This window comes from Oxyura jamaicensis, chromosome 18, assembly GCF_011077185.1.
Source record: "Oxyura jamaicensis isolate SHBP4307 breed ruddy duck chromosome 18, BPBGC_Ojam_1.0, whole genome shotgun sequence".
In the NCBI taxonomy this organism is placed as follows: domain Eukaryota; kingdom Metazoa; phylum Chordata; class Aves; order Anseriformes; family Anatidae; genus Oxyura; species Oxyura jamaicensis.
The window spans coordinates 2,482,064-2,506,706 of record NC_048910.1 but is presented as its reverse complement, the minus strand read 5'-3'; the positions used below and the strand labels follow the sequence as shown (position 1 = coordinate 2,506,706).

Here is a 24,643-nt window from a genome sequence, read left to right as displayed (position 1 = left end):
CCCCAGATAAACACTGCCTGGGGCTGCCAGCTGGGTGGAAGGCAGCAAGGGGGTTACGAGGTCGGTTTGGGGTTTGTAAAAAAGATTTTGGGAGGAATATGAGGAATAACTGACCAGAAAAATCTAACTCCTTTATTGAGCAAACTGCTCAGAGTCCTGAAGAGCAGAATTCAGAGACAAGCAGCAGCTGAGGAGCATTGATGCAGCTTTTGCCAAGAGAAGTCCCACCTGGGAAATAACGAAGCTGTTTGAAATGTATAGCAAGCAGCTGGGGGATGAATTGATCTGGCATTAATAGCCATTAATTGGGGAATCTTAGAAATTAATTGTGAAAGGATCCAAACCAAAGATGGGACTGAAATGGGAGGTTTTGTACCAGGGGAAGGTCAACAAAGCGGCTTCCTGGGAATGGCTCACTTCTATATGATATGCATGGTGCAGATCCTGTCCCACAGGCTGCACGTGCAGGGAGTCATCGTTATTTTATACCATTTCCTTAGCATCACTGAGCAGGGTCAGAAAGTGGTTTTTGGATTAGAAGGATATTTTACAAGAGTGGCCCTTTTTATGAGTGAATCCATTTATTGGAAGCGGATGGAGTTCATCTGTGAATGAAAACAGCGGTCTGTCTGCCTGGGGAGATGTCAAAGCCAGTGCTGAGCACAAAACCTGGAGCCTCTGTCCTATAAAGAGGTGAACAGAGAGCAGGTTCCACACTAACGAGCTATGAAATACCTTTGCACAGCCAGCGTTAATTGTGGAGCTCTCTGCAGCAGGACACTGCAGATACTGAAGGTTTGCGTGGGCTGGGAAAGGAACTGGCCAAATCAATGGAAGCAAAATCCATCAGGTGGCAGAGCCCCAACCCTGTGGAGGTACAAACAGCTCCTGGGAAGCACAGCTGTGAGTTTGTCATTTCCATATAGTCTTTGCCAGGCACACAGGATTGGCGACTGCCTGGAGACAACCTTGGGTGCGATGGGGTCAGTCGGATCCAGAGCACCGTTCTTACTGCTTCGAGGTGCCCGCTGCAAGCAGATGAAGAGGCTGTCCTGTCCCCACGGTGGCACCCAAATGCTGTGCCTGCCCCTGCAAAGCAGGAATGAAACTCAAGCAGTTGAGGGCTGCAGGGTGCGGCCAAGCAGTGGAAACCAGCTCAGCACATCCCTGACATCGGCTGCCCTGCGCCACACCACAGAGTATACGAAGGAGCCAGAATCACGTTCACGTCCCTTTGCTTTCGGCATACAGACATGTGACGACAGGCCTGTGCTCCCGTGATCCAGAAATGCTCTTATCAGGAAAACAGGAAGAGCATTTCCCCTCTCTCTACCCTTCGCCTGTCTTAACAGGGCGGCTCGAAGGCTCTCGCTTTGCTGCGGGTGGGGAGGGGAGGGCTGCGTGCAGGAAGATGGGACGCCCGCTCCCAGATTCGGGCTGTTTGCACGGAAAGGCAGGAGGGAAGCGAGAAATTCCTTCCTGCCAGGAGGCCTGGAAGCAGCACTGGGCCCTGGCCAGCATCCACCCCTCCTCACCCGCATCCCTGCTCCCTCTGGTCTCCCCAAAGGTCACTCTCCACTAGTCACTGCGGCTTTTTGTTTAGGAAATACCAGCTGGGCTGTCCTGTCACGTGTGAGCAGGGCTGGCCGAGGCCTCTGCCAAGCCACTACAATAGACCTCTCCCTGCAGCCCTCCGGGCCCGGCAAGTCTCCAAGAAGGTCGTGGAGGAAAAGACAGACAGGCTCCAAGAGCCTGGTGCCAGGCTGCCCGTGCCCACTCAGCGCCGTTTCCTCCTGCACCGCATCCTTTGCCCAGCAGCTCTGTCCGTGGCTGGGGGGACGCACTTAGATGGGGCAGAAGTGCCCGTATAGCTTCTGTGGTTTGAGAATACCCGGACACATCACACCGTTAAAGCACCAGGGCAGAAAACGCATTGCTTTTGGAGGCTATGCTCCAGGGACTCGAAACAGCTCTGCCTGTAAATGAGGAGGATTTCAAGCCCACCTTTCAGCTTGCAACAACTGAGGCTCACTTGGCCATTTCAGAGCAAATAGTTGGAGGTGGTTTTTTTCTTTTTTTTTTCTTTTTTTTTTAAAAAAAAAAATTATTATTAGTATTGCTCTGGGATTATTTCTGCTTCTGTGAATCCTGAAAGTTCAGCCAACACCCAGGCCTGGAGGTCTTAAGGTGGGGCCACCATGACACAGCTAATGCTCGAGAAACTGACCTACCGTGGATTCCCGAGACTTGCCTAAAAAAAGCATACTCAGAGAATTTCCCCGTTCCGCTGCAACTCCCACTTCCTCTTTTGCAGGAAACTCAAGCACGCAGCAAATAAAACAAAATCAAACAACTATCACACCCAACTGGAGCAGAGATAAGAAAGTTGGTTCTGATCCACGCTGCAGAGAAATGTGGTAAAATGCCAGCTTCTCAGAAGCCAGAAAACTGAATGGTTGCCAAGAGGCTAAAAATAAGCCACAGAGGGCTATACCTAAAGGCATGCACTAATAAATGTCTCTGTCCTTGATTAATTACACCACAGCTTTCAGAAAAGCACACTATTTTCCAGGAACAGTGTGGGGAGAGCTTTGGCAGCAGTAAACATCAAGTCCAAAGGTTTCAGCACGTTTTAAAACAACTACCTCGCGGCTGAGGCTCTGCCGTAGTCAGCGCAGTGTCCAACAGCAGCGGCACACGGGGGGCTCCTTCACCAGCAGCAAAGGATTTCCGTGTCAGCGCGCTGCAGGGGCCAGATGCTGCACTCGTGCGTCCCCGCGTGGCTGCAGGAGCGCCGTTACTCCAGTGATTTACTTCGTTTTGCCTGTTTACGTTCATTCGTTAGAAGCAGACCATCCCGTCCCGGTACATGGGGACGAGAAGTCCCAGCCACGTGGCAGCACTGGCGTTACGGCCACGTGCCGCCACCTGGCAGAACCGAGCCAGGGACCTGGGCAGAGCGAGGGGTCCTCAGAGCCCCCTCAAAAGCAGCATCTTCAGCACTCAAGCCAGGTCTCAATGAACAGGTGCAGGAGGTGGTAGACCAAGAATCAAACTAGAAATAGCCAGACTGAGCCACCCCCGTCAGTCATCTGGCTGCCAGAGTGACACGCTCTTCATAAGCACGCTGGAATTGTCGTCATACAGCTGAAGTAGGTGTTTACACAGGCAAAGCTCTCCAAGACTCTCGGGGAAAGCAACTGGGACAGAGCTCATTATTAGCACTGTTTAACTTCAGTAACCCCTGATCAACTGCAAGAACACTGAACATAAACAGAGCGCAGCCACGAATCACAGAAGGGATACCTGGTCTGGTTAAACAAAGCATTATTTTAATTTCAAGATTTTATAAATATATATTTACAAAAGGAAGGTATCAATCCAAAGAGTTAGACAAATGTACAGCTCCCGAGTATTGCTACAGTACGAGGAGACATAGCATTAATGCGATCCCACAATTTACAATACCCATTATTCAAAAAGAAACCACATTCTTAATTTAAAATACCTCATCAGAAGTTCACACTACCCCCCGCCATGAAAGCACAACCTGCCTCGAACAGCTTGACGTGACAAGGACCCGACGCCTCTCACACAGAACACGCCACTGTCTGCCACCTAGGTGAACACTTCATGATCATACTAATGGTTTTTGCCAGCCCGCAGACCCCCTGGGGAGCACGGCGGGAGGACAGCACGTTGCATGGATTCAAGAAATGTAAGCGCCTTGCAGATGAGCACAGTAATGCCGGGTGCTCAGACAGCCCCGTAAGGCAGGTTATCTGAAACACCCTTTGGTCGTTGAACAGCAGAAGGCAAATTGCTGACACCCAGCCTCAGACCTTGTGTAAGTGGGCGACCCCGAGCCAGCTGCACGGGTGTTGAAACGAGCCCAAGAAGTTCTCTGCACACATAATGCAGCATCCTGGTACCCCTGCCAGCCACACTCCCTGCTCAGCACTGCAGGACGGTGAAGAGCCCGCAGACCAGACCACCCCACGTCCTCGTGGCCACAGGAACACACCCAACATGCTATTGCTGCTGTGCAGCAGTGACACGACACCAGGTGGCACCGCTGCAACAGCTCTGTCACCACCTGCTCCCAGAGTCACTCCGTCTCTGAAACCGTGTGCGCAGCTCTCCCTGCGGCCTGGTTTTACCGCCTGCGCCCTCCATACAGACACAGGCCAGCAGGGAAAAGAGGGACTTAACCCTAAGTCCCGAGATTTAATCAAGGTTCCTGCGTGGATGTTACTGAGACCTCCAGGAACACTTCAGATTAGCAAAGACCAGAGCTGCGCACAAGTCACTTTGGCAGTTTCCACGAGACTTCACCCATCTTCCCACTAAGCCAACAGCAACGTTTCCGTCACCGCAACGACCTCAGTGCCATTCAAATCACAGAATGAGAGATGCAGAGCCAAAAAAGACCTATCTAGACTTCATAACAGAAGAAGCAATGACCTCCGAGAACAAAATGCAGCGGGGTCCGCAACTGGAAACTACTTGAGGTTCCGACTGCTGGAGGAGGTGGGGATGGTTCCTGGGCAAGAGACGGCTCAGCTTGTGCATGGTTTCTCAGAAGGATGCCTGGCATTTCCATCCAGTAGGTATAAACCTGCACCAGAGCTATCTAGGATGCTTTTATTTATTTCAAGTTCAGAAAACTTAATTCTAACTAATCAAACTAAAGAAAGAACGTAAACACAATCTGCCAGTGGAGAACCAAATATAAACCGCTAGGAGTGTTAACAGGAAGCCTTGCACAATTTATTTACTTCTTTTAATTCACACCTCGTTTACGCAGCTCCCAGATCTCACTGTCAGAGCAACATTCTCCGTTGTTCACTTCTGGGAATCCAATCTGGCTTGAGGCTTCCCACCACACTCAAGATGCTGTCTGGTCGTCTTTAGCCACGGTCTGCAACAGAGAAAAAAAAAAAGTCCAACACGGGAGAAGCGTGTGACTCACTGCTGTGATTCTGGGACATTCCTACCAGAGACTGAGGCCAGACCAGTGGTTAACCACTGCAGCAGCAAAAGCACTCGGAAGCAAATACAGCTATGGAAGGGCCCAAACCCAACAAGCTGCCAAGTGCGAGGGTTCATCGGTGTTTAAGCTTCTTATCACACCAATGACAACGATTTCAGTAAGCATCTGTGAAGCTGTGGCAGCTGTCCCCAGCTGTCTGCGTAAGACAAAGCACCACAGTCAAGAAACCCGGGGAAAGCAGAAGGTCAGGAACACCCAGAGGTCGAACAGTGCACGGCAGAACCTCCTTCTGCAGGGACCTAACGGAAGGAAGGAAATCCAGTGCTGGGGCAGGAAAGGACCCGATGAGGAGCTAGCTGGAAGTGAGGAAAAATACAAAAGGCAGCGGTGGGCCTTTCAGCTCAGAGCTATGCACACCGCAGCTGTGCACTGAAGCACAAGGACCAACCCAACATCCCTCCAGATCTGTGTTTTTGGGGTTAGCACAACCTGAAGAGGAAGCAGTGCAACGCAAGGAGGAATTTAGCAGTGTGTTTTCCAAGAGCAGCGGAGTTTATCAAAAGCCATCCCATTCTGTCACTGTTTTCCCTCTGTGCTCCTCGTTTCCAACAAACCAGCCACATTCCACTAAATTCTACAGAACTGGTCCACAGCACTAAGACAAGCTCACGATATGCTGCAGATGGAAGCCGGTGCCAGTAACTAGCAAGTTACTCTGCGACTTAACCAAGGGGTTCAAATTCTCCAGGAGCAGTATGTGAAGGGTCCCAGCACGGAACTCCAAGTAACAGCATTTCAAATCTTTCCTTTCGTGGCTCAGGCAGAAAGGGAGCTTACGGACAGAAGAAAATACAGCAGCAGGGTTTCCAAAACCCTGGAAATCTTACCTGCCGCAAGAACTGCTTTCCGAGATAGCTGGTCGCCATGCTGGTCAGGTTCTTCCTACTGCCAACTTTGCACCTGATATAACCATAAAGGTTGGCTCCCTGGAGAACTACTCCCATGATAACCACCGCCTAGGACACAGGAAGACGCTGCAGTTGATTTACACCGACTTACTGGCAATCCGCAAAATCTATCACCGAGCTGAGGGAGGCAACTCACCAGCCACTTCACTTTGAAAGAAAAGAGAGCACTGAAAGCAAATATCACCCAGATCATCGGACAGGTAATTAGACCTAACCAGAAAATTCGGGACTCTGCTTCCGAGGAGGCTTTACTCCCTTTTGCTGACACCTAGAAAGGGAAAGTAAAGGAAAATTAACAGGCTGTAACAGGCTGTAACAGGCTGCTCTATCGTCTAGATCATGTTGTCATTAAAAGCAGTCCAGAATCTAAAAGCTTTCTGAGTTTTGCCTCTATACAACACTACTGGGTGCTTTCCAGGCCAGCTTCTACATCGCTAAGATATTTCTGTGACAGATGTTTCCATTTAAAGGGCCTTTTTGTCAGTCTTCTATCAGAAACAGCAGAGGCAGTAGTAACAAATCCTCTTGGAATATCTGGGGCTAAAAGGCCGTAGCAGATTTGGGAAGCATTACGTTTACTGTGCGGTTGTTAGAAGCACAGAAGCAGCCTAACAGATAATGTTTTCCACCTTTGCATCACAACCAGAACACAACAACCAGGCAACCAGAGCCTCACCCATCCTAGCGCTGGGAGAACTAAATACTGACAGACCTAGACATCAACCTAGGGTAATTTTTACAGACACATCTGATCCACACCACACCACTGATTTTATTAAATCTTTATCGAGCAGAAGGTCCCAACGAAGCATCCACTTCTTCCTGTCAATAGCTACAAAACCTGGACTGGCTTAACAACGTATGGCTCAACGTACTGCATCACCTACTTTTCAGCTGTTTAGCTTTTTTAATTTTTAACCCCTCCCTAACATGTTCCAGTTTATCAAAACTAGCACAGTTTTGCAAAAGAATGTGCCTGCAATAAAGGCACAAATTCAGCTGGAGAAAGGTGTAGGGCCAAGTCTCTACACCCCTACAGACCGCAGAAAACGGCCTGTACCTCAAAGCAGAACTGTACGCCAGAAGTGCCATTAGCTCCGCGCATACAGAGGTAAGAGACAAAGACCAAAAGAGGAGATGCGTGGCACGTGAGGTGCCAGCAGATGGGCTGCTAGAGGCACAGCGGTAGCCCTACTGAATGCAAGGGAGCAGCAGCAACCAGGAGGAACGCTCTGTGCTGCTTCCCAGTTCCCGTAATTTTCAACAGGATGCACGAACTATGTCAGCTGTTCCACACACACACCAGAAAATGTCTACGTTATTGATGTGACGTGGGAACCTTTACTGATTTTACGTGAACCAGCTGCTTGCATGAAGTCAGATCGGTACACCATGAGATTTTTTAAATAAACCAAAAATAAAAAAACCTGAAGTCACCCTCCTTCAGGAGCCCGCATGAAACAAGCAGGGGGTTACAGATCTGCGGCTGGAAGTACGTGCCTGAATTACGCAACTTACCATCACAAGCACAACTGGTAATTAACAGGGGGTTGATAAAACTGAAATGAAAAGAAATAAAAAAGGAATTCACCTTTCTGGCTTCAAATATCCACTGACTTCTGCCATCATCATCCACCTGGTTCCACCAGCGAAGGCCAACCATTAGTCGCCCTGTGACATTCTGAAATGAATAAAAAGCCACGTGCCTTCAATTCACTGCTAAGAGAAACCATTAGCCAAACAAATCCTTGGGAGCGTTCCATCTCAGCACCAGACCCGGGAAGAAATGGCAACTTTCAACCCCAGACCTCATCGCTGTCAGCTCTACCAGGAGCTTCAAATGCTGCAGGCAGCAAATGCTGCTTTTACACCAGCAGCAGCAGCTGGAGCAGACTTGACAGCAGCCTGCGCTCTCAGTGGCTGCACCAGTTAACATCGCTGGCTGTATTTTAGCATGACAGGCATCACGCTGTAAAGATCTTGTATTTTGCTGCTCTTAAGCAAAAGTTCACCTGCCTGGGTTGCTGTTTTCAATGCCGCTCATTTGCCTCACGTAGGAAAAACAAGGTTATGGAACTCTTACATCCACAGCAACCTACTTTCTGCTACGTTCAGTACAGTAACACAGTATTGTAGTAACATAAACGAGGCTGATAACTGGTAACAAAGCCTGCATTACCTGAAAAGAAAGGCTGACGTACAGTCTCTATTTTCAAACAGAGGTCAGCTACACAGGTTTGAGTTATTTCAGAATGCTTTGCAATACACCACAGTACTTGGGGGTATCTCGGGTATCATTCTGGTGGAAAGGCACAAAGGAGCTATTTTTTGAGGGACACGAGCATCACCCTGTTCAATTATAATTATTTAACTAGGCAAAGATAACAAAAAGCCTTAGAGGAACTCACCTTCACGGCCCAAAAGTCACATGACAAGAGGAGGATAATTGTCACCATGCAGGCAATAAAGCTGCTAGTTAAGAGCTCACAGAGCAGATAGACAACTATCGCACTGACTCGGAAGAACAGGTGGAAAAATGATGCCACTGGATGCCTGGAATGAAGTACAGCACAGTCACAGCTCTTTCAGACAAGACTGAAGCAATTTCAGAGAAATGACATTGCAAAGGGATCTTCTCCCACCAACTCAACGGCTAAGGATCAGCATCATTTGTGAAAACAGCGTGCAAAAATAGAGGGAATAAACTGGCTGGGAGCTCATCGTAAGGAGGACACGTTCCACTTGCTGCCACATCCCGGGTGCAAAGAGGATCTGGTGAGGAAGGGGCCAGGGAATTTTACCTGGTGTTTTATAGGGTACATTTGAAAATGGTTTTCTGACTGAAGAAACACCAGACTGAGCTGAAGAAAGATCACATTTCTCAACGTGACACACCTCCCCTTCTTTATGACTTCTGCAGTTTCCAATTCAGAAACATACAGCACAGAGCTAAGCTCACCACGACACCAGGATCTGGGGCAGAAAGAGGAATGAGGCTGCTGGACTGACCACATCAGGACACGGCAGGCAGCAGGGCAGCACCAAGACAACTCAGGAATAGAGACTGGCAAAGGGGGAACAGAGCAGCCCAGAAATGTGTTCTCCACACAGCGAAAGCCCCCTGTCCCACACAGCTCGGGGACACCACGCCAGGGCATGCACAGGAAGACAAACACCACGTTTCACGTGGAGACGCCCCGAAGCACAAAGGCACAGACGTACAAACACCAGCTGAGCTTCTGGAATTGGCATTACCGGCTACCCAGAGGTCGCTCCCTGTTCCTTCTAACTAAATAAATGCATTTGCTGCCATGTATTTGGATGTGACGTGGCAGCCCCTCCTCCTTCACGCTTCTCACCTAGAGCCCCCATCCCGGCCACTGACCTCAGTTTCGACTTTTTGGCTCTCCGGGACACTTCATCGTCCGCATCGAACAGAGACACGTCCTCGATGTCGTCACCGCTGTCCTGCGGGGAGGCACGCACACACACGCGGTCACACCAACGAACAGGGCCGGCTTCCAGCGCCCGCCGGGCCCGCCGCTGCCTTCACCCAAGCGCCAGAACGGCGCCCCGGGCCCAACACCAACACCTCACACATCTCCCCCGGGCAGAAGAGGGGGGAGGAGCAGCGCCCGGGTTCCCCCCCCTCGGCTGCCGGGAGCTGTGTGCGAGGGCGCGGCCCGGGGGGTCCCGGGGATCACTGCAGGGTCCCCGCCGCCCCCCCCTCAGCCCGGCCCCGCGCCCCCTCCCCGCGCCGCGGCCCCCCGAGGCCCGCCCGCCCCCACCTGCCGCAGCATGGCCGCGGCCCCCCGCTTCCGCCCGCCGCGCCACGTCACCGCCGCCGGCCAATCCCCAGGGAGGTGGCGGCGGGGCCGCGCCTGCGCGCTGCGGGCGGGTGACGCCGGTAGGGCGGAAGTGGGGGGCGGTGCTGTGGGGGCGCCGCCCCCGCCCCCCCCGGGCCCGCCCGGGGGGGGGGGGGGGGGAGGTGATGTCCCCGCGTGGGGCAGAAACGCGGAGATTTTAGGAAAAACGCCCGGCGCTGGGCAGGGGAGTGCCGTAAGTGACACAGCCCCGGTGAAGAACTCCGCTGCGTTCCAACTAACGCTTAATTCCTTCCTTAGCACCAGACCCGCACGGCCACCTCCGCGCGTGGCATCTTCAGAGACCGCTCCGGAGCTCGGCTCCCAGCTCCGCGCACCCCCCGTGCCGGTCATGGCCGACCACAGAGGTTCCTGGCCCAGCCCTGCCACCGTTAGCAGTTTTGCACCGCTTCTGCCAGCTGCAGCATCCTGCAAGCACCCGAGTGCCCGCACCCCCAGGGGGATGCCGACCTGGCTGCAAACAGGAGGGCAGCGCTCTAATCCCCCTCGCCTTGGCCTGACTAAAAAGGCATCAGCCTTCCCCTAAGCTGTGTGTTTCTATGAGATGCTCTTTCTGTGAGTTTTTTTTTTGCCTCTACGAGATGTTTTTTTCCAAGTGAGTTGTACCAAAGGGCCTCTGGCAGTGGCTGTGCTGGGATTACGCCTGATTTCTTGTAAGAAAGTGCCATCCCGTGGCTTGTGAGGTCCTTGCTGCTCCCAGTCTTAGAACTAGTCAGGCGAAGCCCCTTCAGACCATTATAATCCCTGTGCCATAGCTGCAGTACGGCCCATTGCCAACCTCCTGCCCTCCCTCACCCCTGCCCACGAAGCATTTCAGCAGTAAAACCCACTTACAACAGTCCATCTCACCCATCTTCATTACTTTCTGCTGTCCTTGCAGTTTTACCCTGGCACTTAGTACTTCTTACCTGTTCATTATAACTTTTGGGGGTACATCTATTGTTACTTGTCACTGTTAACAAGGTCTGACAGAAAGCCCAGGAACTGGAAGTCAGAGAACACAGTGGTTGTTTTTTTGTTTTTAAATCACCACCCTGTTTTATCAACTGAAATAGAGGAATACAAACCACTACCTGTATCTGGTTTAAACACAGCAATTATTTTCTCAGCCCATATTTCTTTAGCTTATAAACTCTAGTCAGTGTATATAAACTTGAACAATAAAAATCTCTATTCAGACAGCTGAGCCATATCTTTTATATTAGTTTTTCAACAACAGTGCTGTGTTTATAGTGACAACAGGTCTAGCAAGATAAATCCCAGGTGTGGATTTATCCAGGAGTCTACTCCATTCACTACCTTGAGAAAGAGATGAAGGTACCAATAATAATTCTTAGGAAAACTTGCAAGAGAGATGTCTTCCATATTTATTTAGAAACCATCAGGATCTTGGCATGGCAGGCTCAGCTGGACACCATAAGGGAGCTGCCATGTTTGTGAAGCTCCAGATACTGGTGATTTGTTGGACTACTTGATTATCTCAGATAAAAGTATTAAGTCCAAGTTCAGGAGCAGCTATCTTCCCCTCCTTAGTAAAAGAGTCTGTGGGTAGGCCTTTAGTTTTCCTTAACCAGGCCTTCTTGCATGCTTTTTGATGATCTTCTAAGAGCTTTGCCTGGTTTGCCTGACACTGAGCTATAGTAGTTGCCTCATGTGCCTCCTTCTGGTTTCCTGTCAGAAGCCTGAATCCACCGTCAGTCTGGACAGAATATGCACAAAAGGGCTTCTTTCCCCCGTAAACTGTTTCATTTTTCATTTGTGCCATCCTTGCGTGTGTTGATTTGATCAGTTCAGAAGTTGTACAGGGACTGCTAAGCTCACCCTGCTCTTCAGGGAGAGGAGAGACTTTACCGTGACCACCATGAGCTTTCTTTTCCTGTAGCAAACTACCACGTGTCTTGGGACGTACAATGCATGGAGCAGGAATGGAGGAACTCACAGTGGGTCCATGCAAAGAATTTTTCAGTTTGAGCTGCAGCATTTTGGTTTCAAAGGGTGTAGAAATTCTTTTCATAGTCAGAGAATCACCGCGAGATCTCATATGTTGGAGCCGGGCTGTCTGATCCTTTTTGTGCTGCAGAGGGGTTACGTATATTTGCCTTTTTTCAAGGCGTCGTTGCTGATGCAGCGGAGCTTCCCATGCTTTCCCAGTTGCTATAGGAGGCTTTGTACTGGAGCGGACAAAGGATGACTTGCAGCTCTTCCGCAGCATGTTGACAGTTAAGAGGAACTTGTAAGAGGACACTGGATAATACGAGTCCTTTTTCTTGTTGTGCTGCAGAATGGCTTCTGTCATGTCAGGATGTTCAGGTACACAGACAGGAGTGCCATATTCAGATGTGCCATCTGTTTGCAAAAATAAAATGACACTGAACGTAACTGGACACAAGGACATTACCTGTGATCACTGTTGGCAGGGCAGTTCTCTGAGTAAGACCAGGGGTGGATGTTGGGCTGATAGGCATACGGACCGTCCAAGTTTATCTACAGAACAGCCAGTGTAGGCAACACACCAACAAAGCCCATTTCAGCTTGTTCATCTTTAGCCTTCCCAACAACACTGTCAGCACCTGAGGTAATTCTGCCTTGGTGACCTGAGGAGTGTTCATTGCCATAGTCTGTACAGGTCAAACAAAAGGCTGTAATTCTGTAATACAAGTTTTATTTATGTGGGGATGGCCTGGTATCCACCTCGTTTGAAGCTATGGTTTCTAAGACAAATGAGATTTCCCCACCACTACTTCCATGCACTCCTTTCTTGTCCTACCGTTTGTGCACTGGGAAAAGGCTTTAAGACAAGACAGTTCCTGGCAGAAATCTGAAAAAGCCAACATCCAAGAACCACTTTGAACTGCTGCTACTCAGAGCTGCATTGGAGTTGGAAGTCACAAAGCACGCCTCACAGTCTAGCTTTGATGTCAAGTGATGTCAGGACCTGTGTTGTTTAACATACACATTGGGATGGATTGTGTGATTATGCCATCAACTAAGAGCTAAGTGGAGATTTTAACAAAGACTGTGCAGCACTCAGTGACACAGCCTCACCATAGCAGTTAATTTGTCCCATTGCAAAGCAAAGTCGTGCTGTTTGCATATCATTGCTTTGCTGTTATGGCTAACCTGGCTAATTGAAGCTTCTGCCATCTGGGAATGCATTTCAGAGAACATTAAGTTACAGTTTGGAAAGGCAGAATACAGCAAAACAGACTAGTCATAGAATAGCCTGAGTTGGAAGGGAACAACAAGGACCATCAAGTCCAACTGCTGGCTCCATGCAAAACCACCCAGAAACCAACCCCTACATCTGAGAGTGGTGTCCAAGCGCTTCTTGAACTCCAGCAGGCTCAGTGCCATGCCCACTGCCATGGGGAGCCTGTTCCAGTACCTAAGCACCCTCTTACACCCAGCCTGAACCTCCCCTGTCCCAGCTCCATGCCGTTCCCTCAGGTCCTGTCGCTGTCCCCAGAGCTCAGCGCCTGCCCCTCCGCTCCCTGTGAGGGAGCTGCAGGCCGCCATGAGGCCTCCCCTCGGCCTGCTCTGCTCTGGGCTGAATGAACCCAGGGACCTCAGCTGCTCCTCACACGTCTTCCTCTCTAGACCCCTCACCATCTTTATAGTCCTCATTTGGAAGCTCTCCAAAAGTTGTGTGTCCTTCTTACATCGAGTGCCCAGAACTGCACCCAGCGCTCGAGATGAGGCCACAGCAGAGCGGGACGACCCCTTCCCTCCTTTCAGCATCTGTCAAACTCTAAGATCCAACAGATTCTGAATTTAAAACTGTAAGTTTAGGAGAGAAGTGCCATGTGACCAAGAACCACGTTTGTGATCTCAGTGCTATCATTTTCAAATTCTAGGTTGACATGTTGCCGGGTGAGACAATTTCCGCATGTAATATTTTAAACAGGATTTTCTGAGTAGCTGCTGTCAATAAATACTAAATACCTGAATATATTTTGTACAGAATTCTCCTGCACATGATAAAAAAAATAAGGATATGGAAAAAAAAAAGCTTGGACACCAGAGAACTAGGCTTTATAGTTGGAGCTGATCACTTCCTATTTAATTGATCTAAAGCAGCTTTTGCAGATTCTGCAAATGATCTGTTCTACCACTGCAAACCTTTCATCCGAAATGGCTTTGTTTTTGAGAGATCACTACCTTTTGTTTAATCCATTTATCCATCTTAGGTGCACCTACTTGAAGAACCACTGCCCTACCTAGCTGTAGCAAGTTCTTACCAGCACCTGCCAGGATCCTTGCTGAACATGCTCTCACTGGCCGTCCCAAAGCAAAAGCATGGGGCCGTTGGTTACCAGGAATGAAAAGCTCTTGCTGTTGCTGTGCTGGAACGTGGAAAGTCCTTGTGCTCTCAAGCAAATGCTCCCATTGCTTGCAAGCTGCTGTTTTTTTCAGTTCATTGTAGAGAGCTAGAAAACAAAAGAATACACCATCTCTGAGTCTTGCTGGTGTTAAAAATAATAATAAAATCTTCATAACAGTTGAGATTTCAAGTCTCTGGTTACTGCTTTACCTTTTATCACAGTTTCTGATGGTATAGATGTTAAAAAAAATCCACAAGTATTTGAATTCAGAGATGACAGCAAATACTGATTTTTAAAAAGTATTAATTGCATGTATACACAACCCATATTTTCACCCCTAAAATTAAAATATTCCATTCCCTCTTTGTGCAAACATCTTGCACCAAGTACAGCTGTATCGAGGTAGCTGGTGTTTGATGGTATGAAAACTTTCTCAGCCCATCAGTTTATCTGCAACATACAGTTTGATCAGAGAACTGGAGAATTGTGGTACTGTATTAAGTATCTAAAAATTATATCATATTACAATGTAAAAGGTGCCTCCTTATGTGCAACTGCATTTCCCAGCAGTGGCAGATTCTGTATGCAGGTGTCCAATGCCTTTCTGAGGACTTTAATAAATAACTCAAGCACTGAATCAACGGCATGTTTCCAGGCACACCAGCTGTAAGAACATGAACAATAGTACTAAAGTATTACTTAGCTAGAAAAATGACAACTATTGTTTTAAGTGTGCTGAGTTTATACCAAACCTTTCTAAAAGCGCAAAGGTTTTACTAAAGCCTAGAAACAACAGAACCACTGAAATGCAATCTACCCAAAAGTACTTGAAAAAAGTGGAAAGTCCGACTGTTGATTAGGACGAAGGCACTGGGTACTTGAAACTATTTCTAACGTATTTCAGAAAGCAAAGTCAGTGCATTGCAAAGGCTGAATGTAGTACTTTGAGGCACTCTGCAGTGCTTTGGAAGGCGACTGCGGATCAAGCAAGACAGCACAAGCTGGTCAGCATCTTGCATCTGCAGAGCGAGGCGATGCTTCTGGCCAACAATGTGGCACGTCATTTGTTGGGAGTGAGACGGTGCTCTGCTCCAAGGACAGGTCTCCTGCTTCTCCTTCCGCACCATCTCTCGGTCAGCAGCTAGGGTATAGTCCCACCTGACATCCTCAAACTGGAACATCAGCAGGCTACTGGGTGCATTGATCACCATCCTGGAGAGGGAAAGAGAAAGCTCGTCAAAGCAGAGGTATCATTAACACAGCAGGTATTACATAAAGGGCCCGTCTGCTTGTGTGTATTACCAAACCTGAGGGTAATTAAACAGAACTGAGATAACAATCACTCCCCTTTAGGGAAGGGAAAAGCATTAGCACTTAGTCCCATCAATCAGATGCTGTACTTTTAACTCAGTCTGCATGAGCTGTGGCACTCTTCTCATTTCTGTCTACAAACAACTTCATTTAAAAATAATTAGGATGAAAGTTAGGGAAATTAATGAAATAATTAGGATGAAAGCATCCCAACAGTGGAGTTAGATCAGTGTAATGCCAAAAGGAATTGTAGGTACCATATTACCAGGAACATTTAAACCCGAATTAGATGGGTGCCCTGGGTCTGGCTGAGATGGAGTTTTTCTTCCTTGCAGCCTACCTACTGCTGTGTTTTAGAGTTGCGACCAAAACAGTGTTACTAACACACGGTGGTTTTAAGTTATCATGTACACAGGAGCTGGGAACCACCTTTAGTTTAAAGGTGGGGGCATGAAGGAACCTGGAAGGATTTCCCATCAGGGGTCAGGTAAAGGCTTTGTCAGGCCTTGGCTTGATTATTCAACTTCTTAAGAAATTTGGGTTGTGAAGGCAGCTTTACAGTTGGGTTTTTGTCTTAAATGATATAGAAACAAAAAATCCATACTCTGCTGAATGGACTAAGCAAATAATTTTCAACCATTTTTAATAAGAACAAATTAGTTACCAAAGCAGTCCATAAGCATCAGAGTCCTTTAAACCTTATTTGTTAGGCAGACAGTAGAAGGAAAAATACATAATTCCTTAAATTATAGCATAATCTACCTAATTCAGTAGAGAGACTGATTGCAAGTTTTGTCACCAACCTGTTTCCTGCAACACAGAAAGATACTGGTTCCCCTCTGCTACTGGCCACCAACACTTTCAGGCAGCTTCCAGTCAGGTAGCTAAATATACGAATCTTTCCATCAGCACAGCCACTGACAACTCTGAGATAGAGAAACTCCAGAGACAGAACTTCCCTGAAAACACAACATGCAACTGTTGGTATGATTCTCAAGGAAACAAGATCAGCTACCTCATCTTGCAGGAGATGCAGTGGCCTGGCTCCATAACAAGCCAAACAAACAAACAGCAGAAACCAAGATATTTAAAAACTTAGTAATAAAGTTCTTCGTAATTTTGAAGATGACCAAAGTGACCACACCCAAATAAACAACCAACACATCCTCAGAGTGACCGCTCTGGTTATGGTTATCTATTCAATTTTAAGTTTCATTTTTATGTCTAAGAAAGTGAATGAAGACACTAAGATGTTAGTTTTCACAGACCTACAAGATTACATCATACACAGTTGGTAGGGTTCAGTACGTAACACAACCACTGCAAACGTATACAGCATCTCTTCTTGACCAGTTAGTTAGCATGACATCCTTAAAGTTAGCATGGGATCCTTGAAGTTTTGGACTACATGCTCTCACTGTCTTAAGTCACTCCTGTTTGTGAGCCAGTGGCTGTGTATGTGCATTTTAGGTTGTTATGACACAAATTTTGTTTATAACTACAGATTGCCTGGCACTTTTTAAGATGGCTGTTGCAGGAGGGTACTTCAAGTTCTAGGACTGATAACTAAGCTATTTTGTGTTGCTATAAGGGAAGTTTTTGTTTGTTTGTTTTTAACAGTGTGCTGTTGAATACACCTTGAAACACACCAATACTTACTTTGGGTGGCGGAAGGCTGTTAGGCATCTCTTAAGGTCTCCCACCATGCTCCATCCCAAGGCGTATCCATCAGAGCTTCCTGTGACAAGGTGCCACGGATCAAAGGACAAGCACTTCACGGGGCCTTGGTGCCCTTCCAATATCTGAGAGTTAAAGAAATAAGTGCAACACCATCAGCAGTCTGGATGTAAACATGCCAGAAGATCTTACGGTACTCCATACCATCCTCATCTACTGTACTGTTGTTTTATCAGGTGTTATTGCCATATACCAATATACCCTGGGGATAACTGCATTACTTTGACAGTCCCTTAGAAGTAATATTCTGGGCTTGTTGCTGATGAGTTTCCATCATCATTATATAAGCTCAGGAGATGTTGGTGCACCAGGATATTTGTGATCTGGGTGTTCACACCAAAAGAGTGGGCTGCCCTGACCGTGGTGGAAAGGGCACCTCCAGCCCTAAAAGCTGTTAGTTAAACCCTCCCACGCTCCTCTCAGGTTCTGAATGTTCCTACAAGAGCAGAGAGATGCAGCTACAAAGATTAAATAATGAATGCATTTGAAAGCAAGACAAATCAAAACCCAGATTAGAATTTAGTTGTTTGAAAATCAGTTTTTAATATTATTCTTTTATCTATAATCCTGCAGCTCATTAGCTTAAACTGTTTTGTCTTTTTATTTTTTAAGAAAGTCTTTGGAACAAGAAAAAGTCTTTGATAAAATAGTACTTGATAGTTTAGCACAAAGTTATCTACCTAAGAGACTTACTTTGACCAGAGCACCTGTATCAGCAAGCCAGACTTTCACCAGCCCTCCGTCACAGCCGCTGACAACATGGATCCCATCCATTTTAACAACACAAACAACATCGTTGTGCTTTAGAGTCTTGAGACATACCCCACTATCCAAATTCCACACTGTTAGGATTAAAGGGGAGAAATATTAGAAGTTTTCCCCAATGGTATGTTTTTTCTGAGCGCAATATGAATTAAAAGATGCTACTGGAATTACAGCTGCACCTTGTACCTGCAGCTCTGCTTGGAGCCAGGTGTTCACTTGAAGAGTGCAATTACATGGTAAATTTCTTAAATACAAAGCCCTGAGATGGCACATCCTTTTAATTCTTAATCTGTAAGCAAGTAACAAGGCAGCCTTTGGCAAAGCTGCAAGCTGATACCACTCCCAAGACTGGCCCTACAGCCACAAAACCATTAAATCCAAATAAAAGCAACAGTAATAAGCATCCGCAGTGACACAGGGACCTTGTGTGTGCATATGTCCCCAGCTTAGATTGTTCAGGAAGCAGTAATACAAGATGTTAAAATTCACCCTCTTATTTATACACTTGTTTTCAGACTCACACTGCACTCCACGACCCCCAGGTGCTCAACCCATTTGTTGCTGCCATTTGCCCTTGCCTGGGCAGCTCCCCTTGGCTCTCACCTTTCACCATCCCATCTCTGGCTCCTGACACAAGCCTCCTTTCATGCACATCCAAGCAGATGATTGTCCCGCAGTGACCACTGAAGATTTTCATGCAAGCACCGCTGTATATATCCCAGCATCTACACAGTAAAGATCAGAAAGGGAATCCAGTGATTAACAACTTGATTGATGACTTATTTCCTACTTAACAGGCCCAGCTCATCTCACATCCATGCCAGGTTAAAATGAGGAGGCAGCCCACTTAGGTAAAGAGGGATTCAGAACAATCAAGTCAGGCTTAGTGTCAATTTTTTACATTTAGTTTGTTCTTCCACCTCCAAATTGCCAGGAAATGTGTAGTTGGATTTCACCTCTGGCATGGCTACTTTCAATTAACCTTCAAAAGCAGAGCTTTACAGATAAGGTTATTTCTTTACTGGCTGGTGCCAAGATGATTTCTGTCGACTTTATCTTGAGAATTCAAGCATGCACTTGAACAAACAGCCCTCTTGGGGAGGGGAAGGGCAGGCAGGACAGAGCCTGAATTGCTACAGCTCTTTCCCTTGTTGTTAAATGCTGTCTTTGAGGAAGATGTACGTTTGCCATGCCAGAGCTGTAGAGCTTTTCACCCCTCATCACAACACTCTTGAGATTCAGTGATAAATAAGATGTAGCAGCTGTTCATCTCCACTCCGCGTGTCAACACGCAGGACCTGGGCAGGAGCTACCAAGGTGCTCGATTTGCTCAGCACAACAAGACTTCTATAGTGTCATGGACAAACAGGTACTGAGCTTAGCAGCACCAGAGCCTCACTACAGGCACCTATTAGACACTTACCTGGTGTTTTAAGATACAGGGATACAGAGATAAGGAAGTATCTTCCTATTTTATCATTCAGTATCAGGTGAAACTGGAAAACAGTAGTTCTATGGGGGACGTGTTTCATTATCAGCCTTCCTTTCTTTAGTACTCTAATCAAAGTGATGGGAAGGAGGATTCATAGAGATTGGGGTGGTTCAGCTCCATTTTTCATGTGGATGGTAGCTGAGGCACAGTCCCAGGGCGACTCACCTGATGCTGAGGTCAAAGCTTGCACTAAAAACAAACCCTTTCTTCTCATCAAGGAACAGTGCTTTGATGCTTCCAGCATGGCCAGAGAGCAGAGGCGGCACTTCTCTCATTGCTGATGTATCAAAAAACCTCACTTTTCGGTCTGTAGAGCCAATGGCTACCAAGTCTCCACCGCTGTAGTGAATTACTCTGTTTTGGTCTGATCTGGATAAGAAACAGTGATTGGTGTGAGCATTCACCAGTTAACAAGGTCTAGAGGAGCTCAATGCTGAGAGGTTCTCAAAGAGCAACTTGGTGGGCAATTTGCTTAAGGAGGCTGATCCTCCACACGGCCCCACAACCAGGTCCCTAGCCCTGCATACCCAGGTTTGTATCTGGAGTGTAAGCTTTAAGGAGGGCAGGGGCTCCTCCCAGCCCCGCAGCTCCTGTGATACTCCATAGATCCTAATCCTTGCATCTTCAAAAGTGACTGACCTTGGTATCTTGGTAAAAAATTGATTTGATACTGAGAGTTGTTTATCAAAGACACTGAGACCCACCTCTAGCCAGACATACCCACAAAAGGATTGCAAGGAACAGGACAAGATTTCAGAAGTCACTGTTTGGCTCTACAGGGGTAGTGCAGAAAGCAGCCAGGCACAGCCTGCGTACCGGTCGGTGAGGACACGAATATTGTAGGAGCCACAGAAAACATTCCTCTCTTCCAGCTGGATCGTGTCAGTTTGCAAATCATGATAGGCTGCCTGCAGATTACCCTCCTCCTCCTCCTCTTTCTCCTGATGGAAAGAGGAATGGGGAAGTGTTACTCAGGGTGAAGGAGAATACAGCATTACTCCACAGCATTAGCCATATCAGCCACAGCTTGCTCCCCAACAAGACCAATAAGGACAGAAAGTGCCAGCAAGGAACACCCACTGTGCAAGAACTCCCTGGTTAGTACAGAAACAAGGGATGTTCCCCCTGCCTTCTTCAGTGATAGTAGTGGAAGCCTTGACACCTGCACTCTTTATCCTGTGGGATAAAGGCCACATCTCTGTGCCCAGCCTTGCCAGTGCCATGGGGGGCAGCATTAGGACAAGGTAGAATTTCCTTCTGGGCATGGATGGTGGCTCCCTCCTGTGCAAGAAGGGGCTGAGCATGCATTGGTGCTTGTGAACCGCTTGCAACTGTGCAAACCAGAGGAGCAAACTAAGTCCTGTCTTCCAAGACCACCATGTCCTCCTTCCTCCCCGAATGCTGAGATGTGAAAAGCCACGAAAGGCAAAACACCTCCAACGTACCTTTGTTTCACCTTCACAACTGCGGCGTTTCACTTCAGTGATGCGTCCCTCCTCATTTAATTGTGGAATCGTCACATTGACTATTTTAGCATAGTTGGAAACTGTTCCCCTAGGGCGCAACCCCTAAAATAAACCAGCAGAGGCAACACAGTCACTGCAGAGCCCACACACAAGGACTTCACTTTTACTCCTGCTTGGTCTGTGCCAGGTCTATACCAGGGCAAACCTTTCTTCCCAGCTTTGCTTTACTGCATCCCAACTGCCATCTCTGACTTCTCAAAAAGAACCTAGTGTTTCCTTCTTCCATGTGCAGCAAATAAAGCTCATTGGGCAGTTACAATGAGTCCCTACAGCAGCTAGAACAATCTCCACTAGTTCCTGTAAGTCCAACATTGGCATTTGTGACCAAACTTGGTTTACTTGATTAAGAATTCTTGATTATAGAATGTTTTGATCCATTTTTACAGCTGCAGGTCAGTAAAGGCTATTCAGTTGTGCTTGTGACTGTATGAACATCTACCCTAGTTTTACAGATGGAAGGAGGAACAGGATGAAGCTGGGAGGTGGCCTCCCAAAAAGGCACCTCCATCCAGTAGTCTGGGCAACAACAGCAAAAAAAAAAAGTGCATAGTAATGGCAGAAGGCCAGGCACCATACCTGCAAACACAGGATCTTCTCCTTTACTAAGCCTTGACACACATGGTCCCTCTCAACTTCTTTCACCAGAAAAGCCCAGTATCTACTCACAGCAGCACAAGCTTTAAGGGATTTTTGATCCAAAAGCCCTGAGAAATTAAAAGGACAGAGTAGTGATCTCCTACCCATGTCAGATGTCACCTGTGACACTTAGAGGAAAACATCCTTGGAAAATTAAGGAAGCTTTACCCAGGATGTACTGGGAGAGGTGAACTGGCAGGCAGCGAATGAAGTCCTTGTACTTGACATGAGAGAGTGACTGGAGCGATGCAGGAGGCATGGGGACATCTCCATGTGCTAAAGATTCAGGAGGTGAGGTACGTGCTGCATTCAGGCCCTCCTGGATGAGGCACTTGGTGTTTTGGGGCCAGAAGCACACTGCTGGCATTTGACAACCTAAAACACAGCAGAATTGACAGCCTTATAAGTGCTTGAGCTTCAGTGGCCACTAACTGAACTATTGGTAGGAATACAGTGCAACAGTTTGTCCTTACAAATGAGTGTTTCCCTCTCCCACCTCTGCTACAGCAGTCATCAGCACAGGAAGGTGTCTGTCCTAGACTTAAGGGAGAATATCAAAACAGCCTTATGCCAAGGACATAGATTTTTTTTTTTCCTAAGAGTGGAAGACTCGTCCTTTAGCTGTTAGATTTCCTCTAATAAAAATAGAGATTTTTATCACAACAGTGCAGCAGAAAATTTCTCTGTTGTCCCCAAGACAATGGAAAGGTGAATACAGCTAATGCCCTTCATCCTACTGCTAGTTTTTTCTTGTGTCCACATCCACCGCTAGCATCTTTGTCAACCTGCAGCTCCCCATAGTGTACAGCTGTCCTTGTTTTTAGGTGCAGCACCATACACAGTGCTAGGCTATAGAATTCAGCTTGTGCTGATGGAACACCTTAAACCTAAGGGAAGACCTTGCTGTCCTCAGTGGGCAAAAGGAGGCACACCATCTTTCCTTATCTCTAGGAGCATGGTCTCTGCTGAATGCTCACCTTCCAAAATGCCCCAGAACAGAATTATTCCTAGGCACTGCCTGTTATTAGCGTTCCTATACAAAACACCATCTATTTTCTCTAGTACAGAATACTCAGCGGTACCTGCACTACCAAGCTGGGTGATTCCTGCAGACGCACTTTGGCTTTCATGGTATGCAGAAGTGCTAGCAGGCTGTAGGGAAAGTGCCATCGGGGAGCCGGACTGAGGACGACTGCCATTTCTGCAGCTTCTTGGGGATACAGGAGACGATCCGCCTGTACCTTCTTCCTCTGCAATAAAGCAGCATAGAGCAGAACCTTGCAGGCACAGTAGGCATAGAGATGAATTACGGGACTGCAGAAGTTAGAGTAGCATATTAAGCATCTAATAGGTAAATTACACAGTATTATTCATTCCATCCCTTCTACCTACACAGATTTAGCCCCTTCAGTGCTTTCTTTAGCACGGTTGTCGTGCCTTAAGACATTCAGCTCACAACAACCCCTCCTGCCCACAGCGATTCCTCCTGGGAGGTTTATCCATCACGCCGTTGTCTCCCACTCCCCACCACAGGCTGGGGTCCTCCTCCCACTGGTGACCACCCAGGACGATGAACCTCCTGTGGCCCTGGGGTTTCTCCTCACAGCCCGAACTGGAAGGAACAGACCCCAACGACCCGGCAGCAGCGGTGTGAGGCGAATAAAGCCACACCAAAGGGCTGTGGTGACCGGGCAGCCTCTTCCAGCAGCCCGAGAAGGGAAAGCAGCACCGAGGGGACTGCCCGGCGCCCAGCTCGGAGCCCCCCACCCCTGCCAGGGGCAGCTCCCAGGGGCCGGCGCGGTCCCCCCGCAACGGCTCCGGGCCTCGCTCACCCGCGGGGCCCCGCTGCCGAGGCCGGTCCGGGCCGCGGCCCCCCCGCCGCGCCGCCGCCATCTCGGGCGGCCCCGCCGCGGCTGCCAGGCGACCGCCGCCGCCTCCCGGCCCCGGGGACGCGGTGCGGGGCCCTGAAGCCTCCCTCAGCTACCACGGGGAGCAAACGGGTGTCAGGAGGGAGGGGACAGCCCCTGGGTGCCGCCTCCTCTTCGGTTTTAGCACACGCTGAAGCACCACTGAAACCAAGCACAGGGTGGGCAGAAGGGATCCAGGGGGTGTTTGGGAAGTGGCTGTGTAAAGGCGTTTCGGTGGCTTTGTTGGGCCAAAAACATGCTCCCAAGCTTCCCCAGGTTGAAGGAAGACTTCATTTCATGATCCCACGAGTTAAAAATGCACACAGAATAAAAGTCATCGCATCCACTGTTTGGGAGAAGGTGGGAGGGCTGAGGTAGGAAGGCAGGAGGGCTGAGCCAGGCAGCAGAGAGCTGCGCCTCCCCAGGGCTCACCCCGCAGGGATGGAAGCCCAGGGAGCCCCACGCACCCGGGGGCTCTCCCTGCACCCCCCCAGCACTTAGCGTGGGCAGGAGGCCCCATGGGACGGGCACACAATGCTTGTGACCCCACAGCAAGTCCTGCAGGGGCATCAGGTCTGGTGCACGTAGAGCAAACATGCCCTGTGGTGACAGTGATCTTGGGGTCACCATCCCACAAACACCTCTGTGGGATGTTCACCATGCAGGATTTTAACGTGACTCCTTGGGGGAACAAAGAGCCCAGCCCCAGCAGCTCCTCAGCACAGGGTTGTGTCGCAGCAGAGCCACCTGCAGCAAATCCACCACTTGTCAGCAGGACTGAGCACAGCAACGGGGGCCTCTGCAAGCCTGCTGCTCTCAGCCAAAGCCTGGAGGCCCCTGCTGCAGAGATCACAACCCTACCTACAAGGGGCACCTCCCTCCCCATGCACATAAATGCTCCTCTTACAGCACTACCTAGGAAATAATTACTTTTTATTTCTGCATCCACTGGGGACAGCAGGACCCCTCACCCTGAGGAAGTGCTACCCTAGGCTGGAAGAAGCCCCCAGCAGCCCCAAGCAGCACCCACCCTGACCTCACCTGTCCCAGAGCGAGCAGCCACATCTCCCCATGTAGGTCTCCTGCCACCCCCTCTCCCTCC

At 48.5% G+C, this 24,643-nt stretch overlaps 2 protein-coding genes and 1 long non-coding RNA gene across 3 annotated transcripts; 1 reads left to right on the top strand and 2 right to left on the bottom strand.

Annotated features, from left to right (window-relative positions):
• Positions 1-244: 244 nt before the first annotated feature.
• LOC118175953 lies at positions 245-8,376 on the top strand. The gene is made up of 3 exons (XR_004755214.1): positions 245-255; positions 2,373-2,385; positions 8,189-8,376. It is a non-coding gene; the product is annotated as an uncharacterized LOC118175953 (long non-coding RNA).
• LOC118175946 (Golgi apparatus membrane protein TVP23 homolog B-like) lies at positions 3,311-9,881 on the bottom strand. The gene is made up of 7 exons (XM_035342631.1): positions 9,750-9,881; positions 9,347-9,429; positions 8,370-8,514; positions 7,553-7,642; positions 6,098-6,229; positions 5,881-6,009; positions 3,311-4,921 (listed from the first exon to the last, which is right to left on the bottom strand). Exons 1-7 carry the CDS (start codon positions 9,759-9,761, stop codon positions 4,889-4,891), a joined length of 624 nt encoding a protein of 207 aa, XP_035198522.1. The 5' UTR covers positions 9,762-9,881; the 3' UTR covers positions 3,311-4,888.
• A 1,002-nt stretch (positions 9,882-10,883) lies between these two features.
• On the bottom strand, positions 10,884-23,527 carry CDRT1 (CMT1A duplicated region transcript 1). Its single transcript, XM_035342716.1, has 14 exons — positions 23,467-23,527; positions 22,717-22,884; positions 21,803-22,009; positions 21,575-21,702; positions 20,918-21,040; positions 20,289-20,413; positions 19,638-19,841; positions 18,584-18,705; positions 17,909-18,057; positions 17,138-17,280; positions 16,282-16,437; positions 15,180-15,379; positions 14,084-14,245; positions 10,884-12,191 (listed from the first exon to the last, which is right to left on the bottom strand). The coding sequence occupies exons 1-14, from the start codon at positions 23,525-23,527 to the stop codon at positions 11,326-11,328; spliced, it is 2,814 nt and encodes a 937-aa protein (XP_035198607.1). The 3' UTR covers positions 10,884-11,325.
• Positions 23,528-24,643: the final 1,116 nt, after the last annotated feature.

Excerpts from the sequence above, each read along its gene's own strand:
- LOC118175946 (XM_035342631.1), bottom strand. Across the intron at positions 6,010-6,097 it reads CTTTCAAAGTGAAGTGGCTG|GCGGTGGTTATCATGGGAGT; the intron begins GTGAGTTGCCTC and ends CCTGTGTCCTAG. Across the intron at positions 4,922-5,880 it reads GAAAGCAGTTCTTGCGGCAG|ACCGTGGCTAAAGACGACCA; the intron begins GTAAGATTTCCA and ends TCTCTGTTGCAG.
- CDRT1 (XM_035342716.1), bottom strand. The coding sequence starts at position 23,527 with ATGGCGGCGGCGCGGCGGGGGGGCCGCGGCCCGGACCGGCCTCGGCAG. Across the intron at positions 18,706-19,637 it reads AGCTTTGACCTCAGCATCAG|ATGCTGGGATATATACAGCG; the intron begins GTGAGTCGCCCT and ends TTTACTGTGTAG. Across the intron at positions 12,192-14,083 it reads AAGGATCCTGGCAGGTGCTG|ATGGCACATCTGAATATGGC; the intron begins GTAAGAACTTGC and ends TTTTGCAAACAG.